This window comes from Strix uralensis, chromosome 14 (assembly GCF_047716275.1).
Source record: "Strix uralensis isolate ZFMK-TIS-50842 chromosome 14, bStrUra1, whole genome shotgun sequence".
Lineage (NCBI taxonomy): Eukaryota > Metazoa > Chordata > Aves > Strigiformes > Strigidae > Strix > Strix uralensis.
The window spans coordinates 24,210,550-24,235,664 of record NC_133985.1 but is presented as its reverse complement, the minus strand read 5'-3'; the positions used below and the strand labels follow the sequence as shown (position 1 = coordinate 24,235,664).

General features: G+C 43.9%; 1 protein-coding gene across 4 annotated transcripts in view; it reads right to left on the bottom strand.

Moving 5' to 3' along the window:
• Positions 1–25,115, bottom strand: part of KDM3B (lysine demethylase 3B) — a 64,249-nt gene that overhangs the window by 10,840 nt on the left and 28,294 nt on the right. For 3 of the 4 annotated variants that reach the window (XM_074883357.1, XM_074883358.1, XM_074883359.1), the window contains exons 8-17: positions 22,348–23,593; positions 21,802–22,003; positions 20,255–20,469; positions 19,065–19,217; positions 16,444–16,551; positions 13,198–13,325; positions 12,317–12,596; positions 11,065–11,321; positions 8,781–9,047; positions 938–1,109 (exon numbers count right to left, since the gene is read on the bottom strand). In XM_074883357.1, the coding sequence (XP_074739458.1) occupies positions 938–1,109; positions 8,781–9,047; positions 11,065–11,321; positions 12,317–12,596; positions 13,198–13,325; positions 16,444–16,551; positions 19,065–19,217; positions 20,255–20,469; positions 21,802–22,003; positions 22,348–23,593 (3,028 nt within the window). The remainder of the gene's footprint in view (positions 1–937; positions 1,110–8,780; positions 9,048–11,064; positions 11,322–12,316; positions 12,597–13,197; positions 13,326–16,443; positions 16,552–19,064; positions 19,218–20,254; positions 20,470–21,801; positions 22,004–22,347; positions 23,594–25,115) is intronic. The other variant, XR_012630808.1, reaches the window with a different exon arrangement.

Sequence of the window (25,115 nt, the reverse complement as noted above, 5' to 3'; positions counted from 1 at the left end):
GGAAAACGACTAGGGAAGGGAATATTTTTGGTCTAAAAATCTATTATTTCATTTGCTGTTGAACAAACATTCCATTAAGTCATCCAATAGTTCAGCATTTCTGCTATGTGCACATAGCAATAAATACAGGAAATGTTTTATACACAACACTAAAATCAGTAACATTGCAATGAACTGTTACAACTCTTAACATCTATAAATAGAAGACCGCTCTGATCTAGGTATACACAATCTAAAATAGAGCACTCTGCTTTTCAGAAGCTCTTGAATCTGACCAGTTATACCCCAGGAATTTTAACTGGTTAGCTTCCACATCCACACTTAACAGGTTTTCTCAAAGAAGAACTCAAGCATGAAGTTATGTGTCATCACATGAGGTACACGTCCAGCATTGCTATTCAGATTACATATAAACCTGTATTCATACTCACAGATGATCTACCACAAAAATAATTTGCAATGTCAACTTTACTTGGTTGATATATTCCATCAAGTCTGAGTTTTAGCATCAAAAGCCCCAGTCTGTTTTAGCTCTGCAGGTTCCATTTAGCTTTACAATAGAAGTTGAGGTTGGAAGGAGAGTAAGGGTAGTCAAATTACTTACAGTCTTAGTAACAGCAACTGATGATTAATTTCACTGAGGAAAGTTTAAAAAAAAAGCAGTTTCCCAGGAAATGGATCATCTTTTGAGACATGAAAGTAACACACACCAACACGCTGTAGTACAGACAAAGTTTTCTTGGGCAGCCCTGCCCTAATAGTCACCAACAAAGTATTCTCTAGGTGGTACTACATCTAAGGAGCAATGGTTTCTTTGGATGAGAATGATAGGTATTAGGATTTTTTTAATTATTTTTTGAGAAAATAGGTGGAAAAGGAGTTGAAGGTAGCAAGACAGACTGCTCAGTTAAACTAGTCAGCCATAGATATTACTTACTAGATATTATCTCAAAGCCATCCCAGAAGTCACGCACTTTCACGTCTGAAATTATGGCACAGTTCCTGCAGTTCACCAAATCTACATCTTGATCTCCAAATTCCAGGCTGAAAGCTTCTGGTTTCCAAAGCTCTGACTTCAACTTCTTATGGACACCAGATACCAGCACGGGCTGAGAATACAAAGATGAATGCTTACTCCACCATAACCAAATTTCTTACACATGCAGCCAAACTTTCTTAAGAGATGAGACTCCTGGCTACCATCATACAAAAAACACCACAATCTATTTTCATCCATGCCTGGCTTTTGTGCATCAAACAAATAACCAGAGTCAAAGCAAACTTCAGTTCCAGGCTGTGTGCAGTTGCCTTCGTAAGTCCAGTACAACACCACTTCCAAGGCAAGTGTCTCAGGTCTACACAGCACGGTGCTGGGAGCAGGGGGGGCGCTCTGTCAGATGAGGCTGGGAGCTGCCCCGTGCTGGACACAGATGATTCCACCTGGCTCCAACAGACCCATCGCTGGCCAAAGCTGAGCCCATAACTGACGCTGGTGGCGTCTCTGCGATAATAAGAAAGGGTAAAAAATGCTCCACAGCTGCTGGGGGGGGAATGGGGGGGCACGGGAGGGAGAGGGGAAGGAAGTGAGAGAAACAAGTCTGCAAGGTCAGTGAAGGACGAGGGGGAGGACGTGCTCCAGATTCCCCTGCAGCCCGTGGAGAGCTCACAGTGGAACAGGATCCTGGCAGGAGCTGTGGCCCTTGGAGAACAGTCCGTGCAGGAGCAAGTTTTCTGGCAGAAACTGTGGCCCATTGGGGACCTATGCTGGACCAGTCTATTCCTGAAGGACTGCAGCCCATGGAGGGGGCCCACGCTGGAGCAGTTCGTGAAGGATGGCATCCTGTGGGAGGGACTCCACACTGGAGCAGGGCAAAGTGTGAGGAAGAAGAAGCAGCAGAGATGAAGTATTATGAACTGACCACAACCCCCATTATTCTCCATCCCCTCTGTGCCATGCCGGGGGGGGAGGAGGTAGAAGAGCTGGGGATGAAGGAGTAAGGTTGAGCCTTTAGGAAAAAGGAATGGGTGGGGGTAAGGTGTTTTTAGCTTTGTCTTTGTTCCCCACCATCCTACTCTATTTTTAACTGGCAATAAATTACTTTTTCACAAGATGAATCCGTTTTCCCCATACAGCAATTGCTAAGTAATCTCCCTGTCTTTATCTTGACTCACAAACTTTTCCACCTTATCTTCTCCCCCATCCTGTTGAGAAGGGGGAGCGAGAGCGCAGTTGGGTAGGGGTCTGCCTGCCAGCCAAGGTCAATCCACCTGGGGAAGTACAGCAGGTGTTGAGTCCCACCACATTTCCTTTTCTTTAAGCACAAACGCAACTACCACTAGAAACAGCATTTGTAGTGAAGCCTTCTCATATGAAATTTTCATATTCTGATACAAATTTTTTAACTATTTCACTCATTCTTTATGTGAATCATGGATCATCATTAATTCCCCAGTACAAAACCAAGTAGCAGAAAAGTAGCTGTTCACTTGCAGAAGGAGTTTTAAGATGTTTAGGCTACCCATGTGTATATATTACACACTGAGATTTGACTGGCCTCTCTCCATAAATGCTCAAGGCATTTGTGAAACAAACAACACTAAGAAAAGGGATACCAGACAATCCTCCCAACACTGGCCAAGACCCTGCAATCTCTAGAGAGAGTTACAGAACTTGAGAGAAAAGGAAAAGAGCCCATGACACAAACCTGCACATGGACTATCCCACCTGAAGAATTCCAGGTTTAGTAACTCCCACCTATATTCAAGTGACAGTCTGCATCTCTATGCAAGTTTGAATAAATTCCAAGCTGTGCCCTAACATTAACAATGACCTGAAGGTGGATCATGGGTTTATAAGAGCTTAGTACAACCCCAAGGAGCACAGATGCCCCTAGATGGGCTAGCAGTATCGGTGTGTTAGGCAAAGATACCTACCGAGCTATAAACAAGCAACTCCAAAGTTATATTGCTTAAAAACTAACCACTGCTCCACCTGGATTCCCCAATGGCTTCCAACAGGACTGGATCCATTTTAGTTCCTAAGTGAGGACAACTATTCATTCAGAAATTAACGGAGGAAAAAACCAACTCTGGGGATAACAGAAATGACCTTGGTTTTCAAATATAACACAATAGAGCCCGTAAGTTCTAGAAGGCAGCAATGACACCTCAGCTCCAGAAGAGTGAGGTTTAAAAACAAAAAAAACCCAAAAAGGGGTTGTTTGTTTCTTTCTGTCAACTTCAGAGGAAAAAAAAAAAGGCAAAAAGAACCCCCACAGAACCACAGAAGCATTTAGGTTGGAAGGGACCACCCACACTAAAAAATGTGTTTTCTTGCATTCAGGTTTTTAATCTGTGACCATTACCTCTTGTCCTGTCAGCGAGCACTGCTGGTAAGAGTCTGGCTCCCCCTTCCTCATTCCCTCTCATCAGGTATTCATACACACTGGTAAGATTTCCTCCCCACTCTCTCCCAAGCCCTCTCTCCTCTGGCTGACAGACCCAGCGCTCTCAGCCTCTCTTCATACCAAAGATGCTCCAGTCCCTTTATCATCTTTGTGGCCCTTTGCTGGACTTGCTGCAGTAAGTCCATGTCTGTCTTGTACAGGGGAGCCCAGAACTGGACACAGCACTCCAGGTGAGGCCTCTACCAGTGCTGAGTAGAGGGGAAGGAGCACTTCCCTTGACCTGCTGACAACTCTCTTCCCATGGCAGCCCAGGATGCTGCTGTCCTCCCTCCTTTGTTGCGAGGATGTCTTCTTGGCTCACGGTCACCTCCTTGTCCACCAGGAGCCCAAGGTCCTTCCAGGCGAAGCTCCTTTCAAGCCTGTCATCCCCCAGCACGTACTGCTGCAGGGTGTTATTCCTCCTGAGGTGCAGGACTCTGTACATTTTCTCTTGCCGAACGTCACGAGATTCCTCTCAGTCCAATTCTCCCACCTGTGCAGGTCCTTCTGCACAGCAGCACAACCATCTGGTGTATCAGCCATTTCTCCTAGTTCTGTACCGTCCGTAAACTTGTTGAGGGTGCATGAGTTCTGTCCCATCTAGGTCATTAATGAGGTTGTTCAATAGTACTCAACCCAATACTGACCCCCCTAGGATACACCACTAGTGACTGCAGAACCGTGCATTTCAGTCAGTTTTAAATCCATCACACTGCCCACTTATCTAGTCCATACTTCAGTTTGGTGACACTATGACAGTGTCAAAAGGCTTAATGCTCTCCCCTCATCCACCAAGCCTGTCATCTCATCACAGAAGGCTACAAGGCAGGTTAAGCATGATTCAACCAGCATTCCTGAGCTCATCTTCTCTTCAGGACCATATCCCATGGGATTATTCCAAGCAGATATCTGGAAAAGTCAAACTCTGCTCTCCTGAACCCCAGGGCTTGTGATCTTGCTTTTTTGCTTTGCTCTCTCCTCTCTGGATCTTGAGCAGAACCCCACCATATAATAGTCACTGCAGCCAAAGCTGCCCCATAATCTTCACATCAACCACCAGCCCTTCCTTGTGTATAAGCATGAGGTTCAGCAGAGTGCCCTTCCCTAGTTGGCTCCTCGATCAGCTGTGTCAGGACCTTGGCATCAGTGCACTCCAGAAAGCTTCAGGAGTGCTTGTGACCTGCTGTGCTGTTCCTCCAGCACACACCAGGGTGGCACCATGAGGCCCAGGAAACATGAACACAGGGCTTTTTCCTGCTGTCTGAAGAAGGCCTCATTGCTGTAGTCTGTAGCAGAAACCTGCCACAACACTGCCCACGTTAGTCTGCTCACTAATCCTGGCCCATAAGCTCTCAAATGGCTCATCATCCGTTCCTACAGAATTTCATCCATTCCAGCTGCTCCCTCCTCATCTTCCTGGTCTGTCATTCCTCAGCTGTCCTTCCTGAACAGCCTGTACCTATCTCTTGCCATACCACAGTGGCAGGAGCTATCCCACCACTCCTCCATTGTACTAATGAGACCATGGCTGTGCAACAGCACACTAATTCCTCCTGTTTGCTCCTCGTGCTGCGTGCCTTAGCGTACAGGCACTTCAGAAAGACACCCAGTCATGCTGATTTCCCAGAAACGGTATGAGAGCTTTCCTCACAACCTGTGACATACACAGTTCCTTACTTATGTGCACGCGTCTGAGGTGGACATCTTTCACCCCTGTTTTCCTGAGTATGAGATTTCTCCTGTTCACATCACCACACGCTGCTTGCTTGCCAACCCAGTCAACTAATTCCTTTCTTGATCACTGGTCATATTCTCCCTCCCTTGTCGTTTCTGGCTTATAGCTCTCTTGATCATGTTGGCCAGTCTGTTGGCAAACATGCTTTTGTCCCACTTAGATGGATCCCAACTCTTCCATGCAGTCTTCAATCCACAAAGAGGTTCCCATGACCATAAAACCTAAAACCCTGTTGTTGAAACCAGCTGTGCAAACAATGGCTGACACGCAGAATTCATCTACCCCTCTACCCCTCACTGGCAGGATTAAGAAAATCACCTGGGCTCCGTGGCCTTGACCACTACTCCCAGAGCCATATAGTCACTCCTGATACTGTCCAGGTCTCCCTGGTAGTACTGTCCGTGCCAATACGGAAGAGCAGCAGAGGGTAAACGTCTGAGGGACAGACAACCTTTGGCAGTCTTTCCACTGTGTCCCAAATGTGAGGCCCTGACAGCAGCAAACCTCCCTAACATGACAGAGCAGATGCTCTGATCCCAAGTTTAAATATACTCCCTGATCCCAGAATGAATTGTAACATTAAGACGATGGAACAGTTTTAATCATATTCTACCAAAACCTAGGGATTACGGATGAGGAGTAAAATAACAGTACATTTCACAGGACAGGCGGAAACTGCTGCCAGTTGGACTTTAAGCTGATGGATAATCTTCTTCAGTCCAGGAAAGTAATGAGAAGTTTTGATCCCTGCTGTATTCACTTGACCAACTGAACGTAACAAAAAAAATAAATCTACTTAACCTAGTAGAACCCTTCCAGCTATTAAGCAGAGAATTTCTCATGGAAGAAAGAAAATGTTCTCTCTAGTGAAGAGCACAGCTAGGGTTGCAAGATAAAAGGATAGCAGACTTGGTTGGTACACACTTCCTGCCAGATCTGCTCTCAGACTACAGGGAGAAAACAAAGAAAAACCTCCAGTCCCACTCCAGATCTTTGGTATCTCAAAAAAGAGAAAGCCTAGCATGAAAATTCAGAAAAGAACAGGTTGCTATAGGGTTAGAATCCTGACAGTACTCCCAAAGGAGCAACAACCACATTCAGGAGAGCAAAATGCTCTTAAACAGTTTCAGAAAGAAATAATCCTATGGTCTCCCAGCAAATTCTGGAATAAGAGTTTATTTTATTTCTAACAATTTCTAAGACAAAGGAGTTGAAAAATGTTGCTCCTCTTGCACGCCACAGAGTGCCATTCATTATCCAAACATTAAGGGAAAAGAATTTTCTTTTTTAATGATTTTGGATGCTACCACAGCTAAGATCTTCATATAGCTCAGATCTACTGTCCAGCATGGATTTATTTTGATGGGGAGAGTAGCCACGAGATTTTTTCCAACTAACCTTTTCCAGCCCACAAATTGGGAAGGCGAAGATGATTTGAGGGATGGTGGTGGAATTAATATTCTTTGACTTCACTTTTAAGGTGCAGCTGTGATGTACAGCAAGATGTCAGCCAAGGTAGAACTGTGACAAAGCAGAGTTTGTGAAGCTCTGCTTGAAGAAATTCTTTTTAGAATAGCCTTGTCAAGACAGCAATGCCTGCCTGGGTCACCTGCTCTCTCTTGTGCCGGAATAAGAGAGGTTCAGCTAGATTGCTTTCTACATCTTAGCAGGAAATTCAAGTGAATGCCCCACCACTAGAGAATCCTTGAATGACCAAGGGACTTGCCTGGTCTGTTGCTATACAAGGGGCCCTCTGAATGATAAAGTCATCCAAAAGCATCACCAGCACATCTTGGGGCAAAGCCTAAAACGGAGGGTCACAGATAGTACATGATCATGATGGTTGTAGCCAGAGTCTCAGTGTGTGCACCAATGCAGACTACAAGCTGCACATCTGATGGAAGATTGGTAATCACATCTCTAGACTCCATAAGGAGCCTCAGGATTCATTAACCGTCAAGAACCCCACAGCCACGTGCAGCATCTTGGCACCTGGTGATTAACCAGTCTCATCTGCAGAGAAACTGAGAGACTGTATTATCTGCTGACAGAGAGGGTTGAGAAAATTATCCGAGTATACTGACCAGAATCTAGGGAGCTCTTTGCCAAGTTAGGCAGATGACTGACACCACCGCACTGCAAAAGAATGATCCAAAATCCTTCACAAATCAGAAAGATGCAACAGGTTCAAGATCAAAAAAAAAAAGCCACCAAAAAAAAAAAAAGAGACCCCTGTGCCCTCAAAAAAAAAAAATCAGGACAAAAAGATAACTGCAATTAGGAGGAAAGCTGGCAATACCAGCAGTGAGCTAAGTTTCTAGTCATACGAGTAAGGGTGTGCTGCACAGTAGCCTCTTCCACCTATTAGGAGCTGGCTTAGGGGAGTCAGAAACAGGAACCGGTAGATCTGTGGTTGGTGGTGTCGCAGTTCTCATGGCTACGTGCTGGTTGTGTTGTGCCCAGGGGACCCAGAGTGTGCAGTCCCCCGGGACATGCTGAACTTAACTGAGAAGTACTCTGGTTCCTGCAGGAATGGACTCTGCGTGCCAGAAGGGAAACACACAGCCTGACCCGCTCCTCTGCCGCAGCTCAGCAGTCTGTGTGTCTTGTGAGCAACCACACTAAGTGTGGCGAGTGCCCAGAGCACTGGCACAACAGCAGCACAGCTGATAATGAGGACTCCTCCAGAAGAGCTGATGAGGGACATAACTGTCTAGCACCTACGGTCAGTGGTAGTAACGGTTCTGAGCAGTCAGTGGAAGTAACGGTGTCAGAGGCACTGCAGAACCAAGACCACAGTCTGAACACAGACAGACACCCTGTTCCGTCAGAGCTATCACCGCACTTCCTCCGCAGCAGCAGCTACTCACTTTCTTAAGATTCTGCTTGTCTGACCAGGCCAATCTTAATGACTCTCTGGAAAAGTCTAAGCTGTAGCACTATGGACTGAGATCTGAAGAAGTGGCTATGCTGGCAGCAGGTCTAAGGTCCAGTCTTTCGACTGAAGGCCTACCAGGTGGATGACCCCTCAAGACAATCCGGGAGAGTGCTCGATACATGAGATGCTGAGTTCAAAACAATACTTAGGTTCACACAGGCTGTAGGCTCAGGATGAGACAGTGCGTCAAGTACACCCAAAATTTCAGCAGAAATTTGGCACAAATTACTGCACGTAGCGCTTTTATTCCTGTACATGCTGCAGCTGGAAGGAACAGCCCTTTCCCTGAGGCTATAAAGCATCAAGTATGGGGTAGACGTGAGCACGCATGCAGGAAATCATAGTGGATCCACTACTGGGCTGTAGAAGAGCAGGTTCAGCACAAACCATACCACCACTAAAAAGGCTGTCGCAGCAAACACCCTCATACCGGTAAGCTGAGAAGAGCTCAAGGTGCAAGAGCACAGGGGCTCGAGTCAGTACAGCATGGGGTGGACAGGGCCACTGTGTCCCCTGTTTAGTGCTACAGCTGAAATCTTCATCCATCATATTCACTCAGGAGCAATTCGCTAACGTTTGAATAGACTCGTCAATAACCAAGGTGCAGGTTAAAATGCCAGGATACCATAAGCAGTAAGGTTGGCTATGTGTCATCACCCACCTGGCCTTGTTTCCAGCATTCCCTGAAGATCTTCCAGTTGTTTTTGTTGCTAGGATCATGAAGGCAAAGGAGTCTGCCATCACACAGCCAGGAGTGGGAAGTGTGCGGATCCAGCACATTTAAGCCCATTACCATTTCCTTCACTTCTCTCTGTGTGTCAGCTAAATTACTAGCTCGTTTTGCAGCATCAGACGTCTTCTTATTTTCCACCACAGAAGCAATGATATGGTCTAAGAAGTTAGGCAGACTGGCTTTACCTTTGGCCCCCTAGAAGATGTAAATCCAGAGGTAAGTTTAGTCTTGCAACAGCATAAATATGAATGCACATCTGCTCTCATCCGGACTTTAGTCATGAACATCTTGCTATCAGAAAAACATGCAACAGTAAACAAATTAGCTCAGAGACAGGTGTGTATCCAGTAAGAACAGAAACAGCTGTGGCCCTGTTCTATAATTGTAAAACTTAAAATATCCCACTGCAGGCTATCCAGGAAAATATTACAGCAAACAGTCATGGAATAGAAAACTTAAGTGATCTAAACTCTGCTACTTTAATGGTAAAAATGGTTCACATTTTTCATAACTTCATTAATATCTCAAGTCTTATTTCCCCATTTTCCTCATTCCATTACTAAGGAAGTGAATTCAACCCTGGCACAGGTAAGCTGATGAGTATGGGAACATTAGGTAAACACTGACACAAGGAGGAGATAGTGCTTCCTGGATGATTAATGTTAACAGAACCCTAAGTAGGCAACTTCTCTGTTTGTGGCATCCATGCTCCTCAAGGGATGTTAAAATTCCAAAAGATTAATGACACAATCTTAAATTGTGTTCTTAACTTTAAAAAAAAGCAAGTCTGCCTACAGGCCTTGCTATAGCAGGACACTTGAGACACTAGATCTATTTCATATATTCAACAGAAGATAAACAGTAACAGAACCACTATCCATAAGATATTTATGGGAGGGGGCAGGGCTGTGATAGATTTCTGGCAGCAAAGAGCTTCTCATGCTAGCCAAAAAAACTCAACTAACACCACCCCCCCACCCCCCCCCAAAAAACCCCAAACAAAAACCAACCAAACACAGGGACTGGAAGCTGAGCAAACAGTAACAGCAAAAAACTGTTACTGGAACAATTTTGCCATTTTCTTTAAAACTAGGGTTCAATAGACAGAAAATTTACCATACGCAGAGCCAATCTAAAACATAAGACTGTTTATAACTGAAGATATTAATTCAGAAAAAATATTCATGGAACTATAGAAGAGTCTAGGTCAGAAGACGACCTAGAGATCAATACAATAGATCTGATTCGATGTGGTGAGAGAATGCGCAGAGCTGCAGGAACAGGGGTACAAGTTGAGACAGGCCCTCTCAAGCCTTGAAGGAATAACTTGCTTTAAAACAAGTGATCACAATTTCTTCGCCTGTACTCAGTGATGAGAGGGGGCGGGGGGTGGAAGTATCCACTTTCCTGTAGAAGTGACATATTTTCCCATACAGCTGTACAGTTACCCCTACCAAAAACAAACAACACGAACAATTATTAAGGCTCCATCCTTCCAGCCTGACAAGAAGAAAAAAAAAGTTCTGCTAGGAGACAAACCATTTCATCATCCTCCTCACTCTATCTGCCTAAACTTTTTGAGAAAGTATTCTCCAAGAAGAGCTAAGCCTTGATAAATTCCACAGAATCTATCCTTTTCAAACTAAATACTTTTAACCATTTCAAATATCGTTGATTTGTTCAGGGGGGGTTTTTAAGGTTATTTCCTCCAAAATAGATTACAGAGAAACAAAGTACCCTTATTACAGAATAAGTATCCAGAAATAGCAACTACACCTTAAATTCTTAAACTCGCATTTCATTTTAAATGCCTTTCAAGCATACATAAGGTTTTTTTAAGGAACTGGTTTGCTCATAGGTTTTTGTCTTTTTTTGTGGTATGTTCTTGCAATATTTGTGAAGATGTGGAATTTAAAGGGAGCTTTTATAGGGATGCTGGTTATCAATTAAACAATGTAAAGGCTACGTTTAACTCACTTTCTTGGTCTCTCGCAAGAAATAGCTTCTCCACATCAGTAAACCAAACCACAAACTAACAATTAGCATCAAAATTCTCTACAACCTTGTAGGGTGGTGAGTTTTGGTGAGATGCTGCATTTCTTTCAACATTTAAGAATAAGACACTACAAAAACCATTCAAATGGAAAATGTTAGATCATCATTAAATTTTTCCCTAGAACAGATATCACTGAAGGAATAGAAAATTATTTACCGTAGAAGCTGCAGAAAAGACCGGAGGAAAGGGGATTCCTGTGTCTAATGGGACCTGCGGAAGCTTTCCTGGCCCCGTGTGTAGCAGATCTCTGAGGCTGGAGCCTTCAGCTTTGTTGCTAGATGTCACTGGGCCCAACAAGAGACTATTAAAGAGCTTTGGGGTTAGTGGGGAAACCTTTGTACTGGAGTTGAAGGAATCCAATCCAAAGGGTGAATGGGATTCTTTATTAAGCACTGACCTCAGTGATCCTGATTCTGCAAGATAAAACATAACATTGGGGAAAAAGAAAAAATAAAAAAGGCAAAGTTCAAATGATCACAAAGTTCTCTGAAATTATTTGCTTTTGCATTAAATAGGATATTGGCAGAATCTTTTGGTAAAGGTAAATCATCACTGCAACAGTGAATAAGGCCCCTCAAAAAGAATCAAAGACATCATACATTTCAGACAGATTTTACCCTTCATATGCTGTGGTTTTGAATAGCACAGCAGATCTGATCTGAAAAGTGTTTGCTAAACAAGGAAGCACAACCTTGTAATAGACTCATGTAAAAAACATTTCCTTGACTTTCTGAATTAATGTTTCAGTATGAAATATTTCAAGTTTTAACTGCAGTCAAAATACTACAGCGACTAAGCCATGCAAAGCTAGTGAGAGTCATGAACATTTCACACTGACATCTAAAGTCACTCCCACTAGACACACGGACAGGAATCCCGTGTTAGTCACGCTACCTCTGACAACTGGGAGGTGTATTCTGTAAACAGTTATTTCATGTTGAGAATCACACTCAAACTACTGAGCATTGAAGGAGTTCTGAGCTTCCAACTGACCCCTCAAGTGGGCTTTTCTCTCTCAATTCTCTGGAACCACACTCTTCACATAGCACACAAACCAGTTTTATTCACTTCCATAGTAATAAAGTGACAAAGCAGCATCTGAAATTAATTACTATTGTTTTACATCAGGATACCAGCTGCTTATTACTTAGAAAATAAATACAAGAACTGGCATTGCAATGAACTGGGAGTGACAACACAGTATTTTTATCTTCAGCTCTATCATCATCTTTCCAGCTATGTGTATTCCTAAGCCTGTAAGAAACCCCTGGTTCTAAGAGGCAAAGGAAGAAAAACGACCATGTTCTTTTCTATTTAGGGCTAGGCACTCTCAGAAACAACAGCAACCAAGCGGTACATTATCATTTATCTTTTAATTCCAACCCCAGAGGGCATGCCTTCTGCTCACCTTTTGTTTCTTCTTTTGCTTTTTGTGTTGCTAAATCTGCAAGCCAGTGTAAGGCTGACGATGGAGCTGTTTCTGGACAAAGTGGTCTGTTAGTCTTTAGTTCACCAGAGTTATTGGTTGGTAATGTCTCTGTTTTTGCAGATTCTTCTATCCTACTATCAGTTGCTTCAGATTTTGGAACAGTGTCCATTTCTAGTTGCCCCACTCCTGCTGTCCCTGCTCCAGTGGAAAAGGTGCTCTCATTTCCAGAGACTGATGCACTAGGATTTACAGTTGGAAGCTAAAACAAAAATATAAACAGCTGATAAACGTTGAACAAAGGGAACAGTTCAACTTGGGAGTCACTGTAGTTATCCCATGCGTTGGATTTTGTTTGCTGTTTTAGTTTGTTCATTTGCTTCAAGCACACAGTAGAGTTCCTTGATGCTTATGTAGCACCAGAGCCCAGGACCTTGCACTGTGCCATGAATGCTTACCACGGCATCTTTTAACACAAGCCCAGACTTTTCAATTTCTTTTTTTACCAGAGGACTCTTTGTGTGAACAGTAACTGAACCACGTAACATTCAGGAACCATAACAAAATAAATGCACATGTTGCAAGCTACTCATAGTGGTTTAAGATTCAGCATCAATACGAATGGCTTCCTATCCAACCTCTACCTAAGAGTATTAGCACAAATAGCCACTTGGTAAACACCAGTGGCAGCACACATTCCTGAAAAACGTCCCAGAAGATTTCTGCTAAGCTAAACCACTCAGAATACATATGGAGAAAATAAAGTTGGTGTTTCACAATAGATTAGTCTAAAGAATATAACGTTTTAATAGATCTTAAAAATGTGATGTCAAACAAGGTCATTTCAGCCTCGGATTACGTACCTGTGATATTCCGTTAGTGACAGCTGGTCTCAACACTGATTTGTTCTGCCGGTTAATACACGGACAATTGGCTTTAATACCCCATTTGCCTCGTGCTGCGTGAACCATGTCTCCAATATTGTAAAGCGCTGGAAATAAAGTTAAGATCTTTAATGTCACATGTGAAGAAATCTAAAAGCAAGGCCTTAACTATAATATATATCCAGAGGAGTGGGGTTTTTTTAGTATTACTGCAAAGTATCTTTAAGATCACATGCTGTAACAAGACACTTGTCTCAATAGCATGGAGAACTGTGCTAACACTAGCTTCATGATGTCACTGAGAGGCTGTCAAGCCTGGCAAATCCTACAGGTCATCATCTGCTCCTACTATTCCATGTAGGGTCCAGTGATACTGCAACGAGGCAACTTCGAACCACCAAAAGATACTACATATACCCTGGAGCAATGCTAAAAGGATCTGGAGGACAGGTGGTGTTCTCTGTCCTCCCAGTAAGAGGAAGGAGGTAACAAACTGAACAGGTTGATGCCTGGCTGCGCGGCCAGTGCCATACTCAAGGTTTCGGCTTCTATGATCTACCTTTGAGAAGCTAGATCTCTTGGGAGCTGCTGGGATCCACCTGCCCAGCAGGGCAAGAGAGCCTTTGCCAACAAGTTGGCGAGACTTACACAGAGAACTTTAAACTAGACTTAGTGGGGGAAGGAGATGGAGATTTGAGCAATAGAGAAGAGCCAGGGGCTGCTGATGTATCAGGAACCAACAGGGAAACACCTGTGAAGTGCCTCAAAGGAATCTGGGCATGTTCCCCTCAAGAAGTGACAAAGTTGATAGCCGAGCTGAAGTGCCTCTATATACCAACGCATTCAGCACAGCAGCAGGAGCTGGAAGTCATTGTGCAACTAGAACCTACGACCTAATCACTAGCAGTGAAATGTGATGGGATGAATCGCACAACCAGAGACTGCTGGGGGGGGTTGCTTTCTATGTATAAGAACAGACTGACTGCACAGAGCTGTCTTTGAAAAGCAGTGATGAACAGGTTGAGAGCTTATGGGCAAAAACTAGGGGCCAAGCCAACACAGGAAACCTCACTGTTGGTGTTTACTACAGGACACATCACACTCACAGGCTCTGATCTTGATGGGGAAATTCAGTCACCTTGACACCTGCTGGAAAAGCAGCACAGCAAGCTATAAGCAGTCAAGGAGACTTTTGGAGTGCATTGAGGATAATTTCTTAATGCAGGAGACAGACTGACCAGAGAAGCGTTACTGAACCTGTTGCTCACCAACATGGAAGAGCTAATCGGAGATGTCAAGACTGCTGGCAGCCTGGGCTGCAGTGATCATGCACTGGTGGAATTCACAATTTTGAGGAATATTGGCCAGATGAAGAGTAGAGTCAGGACACTGAATTTTAGGAGAGCAAACTTTCAGTTGCTTAAGGAAATAGCATATGGGGCCCCCTGGGAAACTGCCCTCAGGGACAAAGGAGCTGAACAAAGCTTGCAGCTCTTTAAGAACATTTTTCTCAGAGTGCAGGAGGTCTTAATTCCTATGTGTAAAAAAATCAAGCAAGGAAGGCAGGAGAACAACACAGGTCAGTAAGGACCTCCTGGTCAAACTAAAATATAAGAAAGAAATGCACAGACAGTAGAATCAGGGATGTATATCCTGGGAAGAATATAAGGATGTTGCCTAGATGTGTAGGGATGGGATCAGGAAACGCTAATGCACACCTGGAGCTAAATTTGGCAAGGCATGCAAAGACGAAGGGCTTCAACAGGTATGTTGGCCAGAAAAGGAAGATTAAAGAAAGTATACACACACACACCCCCCCCACTAAGTAAGACAGGAGAGCTGGTGACAGCAGACATGGAGAAAGCTGAGGTAGTCCACAACAGCTCTATGTCCAAGTGGAAACCAGTAACAGGTGGTGTCCCCCAAGTAAGGACCTTACTGTGCCCAATGCTATTTAATATCTTCATCGACGACACAGACAGTGGGATTGAGTGCACCTGCAGCAAGCTTGCTGATGACACCAAGCTGAGTGGTGCAGTTGATTCCCTAGAGGGAAGGGATGCCATCCAGAGGGACCTGACAGGCTTGAAAGGTGGGCTCACCTGAACCTCCTGAAGTTCAACAAGGCCAAGTGCAAGGTCCCGCACCTGGGTTGGGACAATCCCCAGTACCAATACAGACTGGGGGATGAATGGACTGAGAGCAGCCCTGCAGAAAAGGACTTGGGGATGCTGGCGGATGAAAAATTGGACATGAGCCGGGAACGTGCGCTTGCAGCCCAGAAAGCCGTATCCTATCCTGGGCTGCACAAAAAGAAGAGTGGCCAGAAGGTCGAGGGAGGGGATTCTCCCCCTCTACTCTACCCCACCTGGAGTCCTGCGTCCAGCTCTGGGGTGCCCAGAACAAAACAGACACGGACCCGTTTGAGCGGGTCCAGAGGAGGCCACGAAAACCATGAGAGGGCTGGCACACCCCTCCTGTGAAGAGAGACTGAGACAGTTGGCGTGGCTCAGCCTGGAGGAGAGAAGGCTGCGGAGACCTTATTGTGGCCTTTCAATATATAAAGGGGGATCATGAAACAGAGAGAGGCTTTTTACCAGGGCCTGTAGTGACAGGACAAGGGGCAGTGGGTTTGAACTGCAAGAGGGTAGTTTAGGCTGGACATAAGGAAGAAATTTTCTATGACGGAAGCGGTGAGGCCCTGGCACAGGTTGCCCAGAGAAGCTGTGGCTGCCCCCTCCCTCGAAGGGTTCAAGGCCAGGTTGGACAGGGCTTTGGGCAACCTGGGCTAGTGGAAGGTGTCCCTGCCTGGGGCAGGGGGGTGGCACTAGATGGGCTTTAAGGTCCCTTCCAACCCTAACCATTTTATGATTTTTAGGACCAGTTAAGTCAACAGTCAAGTAAGTGCTGACCATTTACTTCCCCTCCCCCCCCCCCCCAAATATCTTTCTTGCAAGTTAACCAAATTCACTGATACAACTAAAAATAGCTGAGTATGAGGAGTCACAGCCAGTATCAGAAGGATGTTCACTTCAAGCCCACAGCATGATCTTACTTGGGTTACCTTCCCTTCAACCCGTCTACTAGAGCAAGTGGAATTCTCCTCTAAATCCACGCTAGAAAAGGTATCAAGCCAGAACACCAACCATCTTAGTATTTTTTCCACTTGTTTGCTCAGAATTGAGACAAAATTTGGAATTTTTCCTTTCACGTTTCAAGCATTACCTGTACCAGGAATGATCTGTGTTGGCATCAGATTCTCTGGTTCATGAGACTGACCCTTTGCACACTTGAGCCATGAGAAGACTTCTTCATCACCAATCTCCTCTGTCTCTGGAATAGAGACACAAAACTGTAAAATTTTGTACAAAAGTCACTAAAACTTTACAATACAGAATATTTCTGCATCAACATTGTTTCTTTAGATTCTTTACAGTGCAGGAGATTTATTTCTGAGATCAGCAGGTTAACGACAAACACAGACGATTAGAACAAGAGCTACAGCAACTTCTTTGCCTCTTCAGATCATAACCTACCAGTCATCTTCCCTTTATCTTTAGTAGCTTGGTTTTTTCAATCACCTAAAAATCTTGGCCTTTAGACCCAATTTTTAAATATCATACTCCTGTTCTCATTATGCCTTTGTAAGTTATAGAGTAGTTCTATGTTTTCTTGTCATTTATCTCCCAAGATTTTTCAACAAAAAGTTTCTGCAGATCAGTTTCAGGGAGAGGAAACTAAGCTCTCCTGTCAGTGTATCTACTTACAAAGCCAACAAGTAGCAAATTGATCATTTGAAAAACAGTCTGACAAATCTGTAATCCTTCAGTTTTTAAACCAAATTGGACCTAGAAATATGTAGCTGCATAAACTGCATGCCATTCTCTTCCTTTAAAAAGGAAGGTGGGGGAGAAGGGTGAGTGGGGTAGAGTATGAGAAGGATCGTATAAAACTTAATTAAATTGGTATAAGTTGTTTCTACAGCACAAAGTTCAGAAGCCTCCTGAGGCAAGTAATTGCATTTAAGTAATACCTTGGATCTACATTTTGGCCCACTCCAAAATTTCAGACTTGATTAATAAACCATAATTACAATACTACTTTCAGGAAGACATCATTAATAAGCAATACACACACACACACCCCCCACTGTCATTTGACATTGTAAAATATCCATCTTATCAGTGCTAACCCTCCTCTGTACACCACTGAGGAAAAACTTCTCATATGCCCAGGACACCTCTTCATTTTCACCTGGCACAGCCAAGGTTATTATATTTATTTTCTTGATGTGAGAAGAAAAGGGGTTAAGAGACTATTGCCCTTGAGTCATGGACATCTTTCTAACATTCTGTCAGTGATATGTGCAGTCCCAAACGCTTTTTCCGAACATGCACAGTGCCAGTTACAAGAAACCCTATTCTACTTACTTTCAACTATTTCCACTGTACTCTGGTTAGCCACATCTTAAAAGATTGTTATGCTCTCTTCTGATATATTCTGGCAGTAATTTCATAGGCTTCATTACTATGCTGAGTCTGGCTGGGATGGAGTTGAAGTTACTCCCAGCAGCTCCTGCGGTGCTGCGTTTCAGCCCCGTGATCAGAGCAATGCCGATAACACACTCAGGTTTTAGCTGTTGCTCAACAGCGTCTGCAGTGTCCAGGTCTTCTTGTTCCTCCCTCTATGCGTCCCCGCCCGTGAACAGACTGGGGATGCACAAGAGGTTGGGCCGGAACACCCCCCAGCAGACGGCCCCAGCTAGGCAAAGGGACATTCCGTGCCATGCCGTGTCACACTCTGCAAGGAAGGCAGAGGAGGGTGGTGGCGGGCACTAGTCAGCTTCTGCTCAGGGAACTGCTGGGCAATGGTCGACCTGTGGCAGGTGGCAAGTGACTGCCTTCGCATCACTTTGTTTTGTTTTCTTTTTCTCTTTTCTCTATTTCTCCTTCGCTTATTAAACAACTTTTATCTTGACCCACAAGTTTTCCTGCTTTTACTTTTCCCTTCCTAGTCCCAGTGCCATTGGGGAGTGAGCAAGCGGCTGCGTGGCGCTTAACTGCCCGCTAGGGTTAACCCACAGCAATGATAAAAATAGGTGACGACTTAGCTATTTTAGAAAACCCATTGCTTTTATAATTCATTCAGTATTCTCTGGCACCTTTATCATCATGACCAGACAGCAGTACTCATTTATTAACATCCGGTATTTTGTACACCTGCTCCAGCTAATAACGCAGCTCTCACTAACAGCCTCACACCTGTCCATTGTCAGCACCCATGCTACCAAACAGCCCTCAATACAGTAAAATACAAAGAAAAGCAACCAGGGATTCACTTTTATAAACACCGTGTGCCTCTATTTATTAGAAACTGAACTTACTGAACTTTTTCCTGAATTACAAACCCTAGCACGTCAAAGAATCAAAAAAAGAAGAAAAGTTTCCAGCCTAACACCTTGTTACAGAAAGGAGTTCTCCGCAATGGCTGCTTACTAGTTCATCTTGTGATGGTTCCAAACTATTAAGATATTACTTAATTTTTCTTTTATACTCTAAGGAAAAGATGGAACTATACAGTAGTCTGTCTCAGTACATAGCCTATGCATGCTGATGTTGTAATTTTACTAATCAAATTCTAACTAAAGAGATAAAACACAGGTATCTAAGGAAACAAAAAATGGAACTGCAGCACATAACACAGCGTGCCGAAGTTCCAAACCTCCAACCTCCCAAGACTCACTAACTGTCCCTCAAAACCTTCAGCAACTTCCCAGAAACTATCCCCACTGAAAGCCAGCCAGTTCAAAGATTACTGTGGGGAAAAAAAAAAAATCTAGTACTCACCACTACGTGGGCGATTCTTCCTCAGCCGGTAACAGTCCAGACAGACCCCAAAACCACACTTGCGACAAACCCAATGAATATTGAAGAGTGTTGTCTCACATACATCACACATTTCCCTCACACCACGTACTGCTCGTTTCCATGCCACTTTCTCTATAAAGAGAAGGAACATTAAGAATTATTGCTTTGACATTTTGCATTTCTCCCACGTAATTTGAGAATATCACAGCAACATTGATAAAGAAACAATTCACAGAAACAAAACTTGAGGGCAGAGTATAAAAACACATACTTTTTACATCCAGAGACATGTTCTTTGAGTTGCTAGTCTTGTGACACTATTCAAATCCCCATTTCTAAGAGCAGATAAGGTCAAGTCCCAAAATGCACACACCAGGGGAAATGCAGCACCTTACAGAGTTCTGTAGTAACTGAATTTCAAGCAGCACTTAGAGAGCTTACAGCAAAGTTATAAAACTTCTGCTAGTTTTATGAACAAATAATGTGAAATTGCAAAACTATAAAGACTGCATATTTAGTTTTACTAGTGACTGTCAACTCTTCGGATTCTAAACCAACACAAATGGCTGCCCTTGTACATTCCAGAAGCTAAAGGGGAAAAAATCATATAGTCACAGCTATCCATGTGATAAGCTGCAGGGGATACCTTTAGGGAATTTGTTCTAAACCCACTCCCCTTGTAGTGGCAACTCTGGCAACTAATTGCTCAGCTGAGTCCTTACAGCCTGAATGCAGGTACTGCTCCCTCCCTAGAAAACCCTGAGCTTTCATCTGGCATCCCTGGAGCATAACAGGATGGGAATGTGTAAGGAAACCAGCTCAGTAAAGCACAGGTAGTCAGTGTGATAATGTTCTGGACTTATTTCTATTTTCTTAGGAGCATGGGTCAGCTGATTTCTGCTTTTATTTACTGCAAAATAATTTAACGATGTCTGGGAAAGTTATCTTTAGCTTCCTTCAGTAGTGTTGCACTAATCCAAAAGAAAAATCTCAAATGCTGGTCCCACAATTACACACCCCCCAAAGAAGTGAATAAAGCGTCCTCTTTGGAAGAAAAGGAGACACATTTTAACAAGAAATTATATTATACTTTCAACTCTATTCCACTGCATTGTACACACATTACACAGAGAAGATGGGACAAAAAACACGTCAAAAGCCCAGCTTACGATGTGGCTCCACCATCATCATTGCCTCCTTCTCTGACATAACAAGCTGGCAGAACTGGTCCCCAACGTTGGCCAGGATGTATTTGGAAGTTTCCAGATCGATCCCTTCTGCAGGGGAGGAGGAAGGAATCCATAGGCTCATGGCATCAGGGTCACTCTGTTGTGGGTTCAAGAAACCCTCTACTCGTAGAATACCTTTCCGGGTAAATATCAGCCTGCGGAAAACAGGATGGAGTAACTGAGAAGCTGCTCAACCACCTTTAGTTAACTTATAATGCCACCTATGTCAGAATATAAACCCAGAAAGGGGAAAAAAGGCTTGAGCTAGAGTGCTATACTCCACAGCCAGCACAACTATTATGCAAATCCAAGTAACACAATGGCCACAAAACCCACTAGAATGAATCCCCACATACCAGTAAGCGTTGGTGGGAAGCTCCACATAAAGGTAATAGCTACAGCTTGGTAAGTCACATTTCTCTATACTATTAATAGAAAGAGATGACAGAACTCAATTTACTTGGGCTGCTGCACAACACTACTTGTAAAATTCTGCATCGTTCTCATTCTCTATTTTAACTCAGAAGAGAGTTATTTCCCAGCTTTTAGGAAACAACTATTTCAGTTCTGGCTAGGGCCGCCAGCCCTTGGCTGCTGCTCTAACAGTTCATTATACGACATACAGAAATCCTATCATACCTACTATTCCTGCCACTGCTCTCCACAGAGTCACAACTGTTTTATCAGTAGCTGTTGACCCTCCCAGTCTTGGTGTGGTAAAAGGTGTAATGACATAATGTAGAGAACCCCGAATGCCTCCTGCCAGTATTAAAGGGAGCTTCACTTTTGAGCAAAAGCAATCTTGGCTTTAACCTCAAAGCTAGATTAATTTTTAACAAGTTCAGGAAGAGAAGTAGCTATAATCCTTACTGAACAGGTGACACATACTAAAAACTCACTTCATCTTTTACATGTCAGAAAGTAAACAAACATCTTTTTGGAAAAAGATGCATAACACTTGCTAGAATAGGCAGTTAAGGAAGATGAAGAGAAGCACGACAGGTCAAAGAACTGTAAGACGTGTAAGCAACACAGACAGAAAACACAGGCAGTGTTCTACTCTTAAAAATTAGTTTTGTACTCAACAAAACCTAATCAAACATTAGCCTCATGCTGGCAATGTTTAGTTACTTGTTGAACAAATTAAAATTTTATCTCTGTTCTGAACTCCTTATGAAAGAGGGAGAGAACAGTTATTGCATACAAACTGCTACCCAGCAGTAAAATTCTACCCAATCAAGTGAATTCAATCTCCTGCGGCTGGACCTGGAGGGTCACTTGGTATGCCCCAGCTGTATCTTCCAACAACAGCTCTTGCTGCCCCAGCCAGGGAATTCCAATCAGGTGATGCAGGGAAATGCAAGACACTAAAAATCTTCGGTATTATACCCAAGCACGTTAAATAAATAAAGCGTTAATTACTTTGTGCTTGGACATGGTCCAAGCTCTGCACATGGACTATATGAAGGAAGGAAGAATTTGAGCACCTCCGGAAATGGAAGAAGCGACATGCCACAGTTGAGTCATCCTGCTCTTGCTCCTTGAATTTGCGGTACCGCTCCAGACGGCACTCCCGACACTTGTGCAGATGTGGAGCTACATTGATGCAAGAGCCATCCTGGAGAAAAGGCTCACCTGACTGCTTCAGCTTCCTCACCTTACTCATATCTTTCAGCACAGACTGGCCAACTGGGTGAGGCAAGGTAGAAGTAAAAATCCGTTACTTAACTGCAACAGCAAAAGGATACTAGCCCCAAAAAACATATTTTGAGAGATCCATATGCTCATACCCATGCAAAACCAGTAAGACTGTTCAAATCTGCAGCATACTATACTTTTGTCCTGACAAACATATGCTTAAACATTTCTCAAATACAAGAAGCATTGAGCTTTAGCCTTGCAAATATTCTGTGTGCTGCCCACTGAGCATCAATGAGGTTTACACCTCTGGTTAGTTCACACAGTTCATCACAGGAGATATCCCAGTATCCCACCTCCTCATGTTTCCAAGACACCCGGCATTCAAGTCTCACCTTTTAGGGGAGCAGTGCGAGGCCGGCCCTTTGGGGCTTGCTTCCCTTTTCCTTTCCCCAGCAGCAGTTCAGCATTGCGCTCTGCACTGGAGCCCAGCTTTGCCATCAAATGGTCTGGGATTCCCTTCATACAAGCCTTGGCCTGCAACTGGTCTTCAGAGTCACTCAAATCTGACAGGTCACTATTGGTACTGGAGTCTGAGTCCTGTTTGGATGTTAAGCTCCGCTCGTCTAGAGAGAATCTTTTCACAGCTTCAAAAGGGGCTTTGTTCTCCTGTGCAAACTCTGCCTGTGAAGAGAAAAAGCCAGGTGGATGTCTGCCAAACACATTAGAAAAAGTTTTCAGAAGAGGATTGTCCTGCTGCCCAGGCCCAACAGCTGGTTTTTCTTCTGTTGGGCTGGAGGAAAGCGTGGGCATCTCAATAGGCTGTGTCAAATTGCTGGTTGGTGAGCTGGAACGGCCATTCCCTACAGTGGAAGGGCTCTGAACACCAGCAGCAACTGTTGAACCAGGAGTACTGGAGATCATCTTTGAGGAGTCGGTTGTTATAAACAAGGTTTTCTTCTTAGCGAGAGAAGAGTCTGTAGAGGTGAGTGATTCCGGCCAGCCAGAAGTGGCCTTATGACCCACAGGTGTAGAGGGAGTAGAAACCCCTGTCTGAGATGAAGATGCAAAGCCACTGAAAGGACTAAGTTCTGCTTTCTCAGCAAATGCCAGGAAAGGGTTTGAGGGTTCCTCTCTTGATAGCTTTGGGGGCTGTAAAAATAGGTTTTCGTGACTATCTGGGGGACGAGTATTCAACAGACTTCGTGAAAAGGCCGGAGTAAGGGTAGGCATAGATTCCACAGGCAGCTTCCGCTCCACAGAACTGCCAGACTGGGCTCCTGGTTTAGTGTCCGCTGCAAGACTTTTACCTTTACAGATCCCGGCACCCACACTCTCTGTACACTGCTTGAATGAGTCCCGACTAGAGGCATCTTCAGTCAAGCTCTCTGAAATGACGGTGAAGTAGTTACTAGAAGGTAGATTTTGGGACATGCATTGAAAAAACAAGTTCTTGGACAGATCAGAATCTTTCTGAGCCTCTTGTCCAGTACTACAGCCAAAAGGAAATCCAGAGGGCTTGCTTTCTGGAGTCACCACTCCATTTGATTGGCTCCTTCCACCCCCAAACACCAAGGACTGAGAAGCACTTGGGAGAGACACTCCAAATCCAGAAGACGCCGAAAGTGAATTTCGGGAATTCTGAAACAAAATTAAGAAGCATTAGCCTATAAAAGGATTCTCGTTTTATTCAGCAACACCTTGGTTCATCTAATTGTACAACTAGCATTCTACTTATCCACCTGTAATAGAAACTTCCAGCAGATTTACAGTGAACAAACTTCTTTAAAGGATTCTTCTAGACTGATTTTTCCTACCTACAAGCTATTGAAACTAATGAGCTAACAGTATGTTACATACTAAAGACATGGAGAAAATGAACACTTAATGTCTTACCGCGCTTTAGAACAAACGTGAGACATAAGACAAGGTGAAGTAATTCACAGAAAAGCCAGTTATTTAAACGGTTGATTGTTTTAATTCAAATCAGCACGAAGGGAGCCTTAATTGAAACAGCTTTTCAATAATTTCCCATCTTTTACCCTCCCCCAAGATCATCCTGATAAGCTTCTCCTACTTAACCAGCACCCTTGAAATAATTACCTTAGCTTGCCAAATTAATTAAACAAAGAAAGCCCTCCAGCAGTTAGCGAACAAACTGTTACTGGTCACAGCAAGCCACATCAGTGGTCTGTCTGCAAATTCTGAAGCCAGATTATCAATATTGATTTTGAACAAGTGATTTGGGGTCGAGGAGAAGGAGGGAAGGAGAGGCGATACCAGAATTTCTCAGTACAATTAAAGTTCTTGCTCAATACCACTGATGATAGATACAGATTTGACCGTTCACCTACACAATCTGTAGTTGCTCCCAACTCTTAGCATTTTTTTTTTTTTATTTTTTTTTATTTTTTTTTTTTTGGTGGGGCAAGGGGTGGGCTAGGGGTGTGTGTGAGGTGGTGTCTGGGAAGAAAGAGAGAGCAAGTTGTATTATAACAATGTAATTATGTATCACCCCTGTCTTCTACAATTCTATTTCTCCCTTACACCTTAACATCTAGGAATCCTTATCCCAAGGTAAACTTCTCGCCTATCCCCCCAATTCCATTAGCTAGTACAAAAGACAGGGATGAAAGTAATCCATATAACCTCCTGGCAAGCACCTTGGACACTCTAATATATCTCCCATTTTTTTCACTTTTTTATATAGCAGACTACAAGTTCCTTAAATTCTGCTGAACTTACTGAGGTGGTGTTTCATTTTTGTTTTGTTTTTATAAGCCTTCATTTGATTACTCAAAAAGTCTTCTATTTTGTTTTTAACACTGTGTGCTTGTTTTGGCTGGGACAGAGTTAATTTTCTTTGCAGAAGCTAGTGTGGGGCCGTGTTTTGGCTTTGTGCTGAACACAGTGTTGGTAACACAGACACATTTTCCTTACTGCTGAGCAGTGCTTACCCAGACCCAAGGCCTCTTCTGCTCCTCACCCCGACACAGCAGCAAGGGGGCTGGGGAGGGACACAGCCAGGAGGGCTGACCCCAACTGACCCAAGGGGTGTCCCAGACACTTTGGTGTCATGCTCAGCACATGGAGCTGGGGGAAGGAGGGGGGGGGGATGACGGGGGGGGACATTGGGAGTGATGGCGTTTGTCTTCTCAAGTCA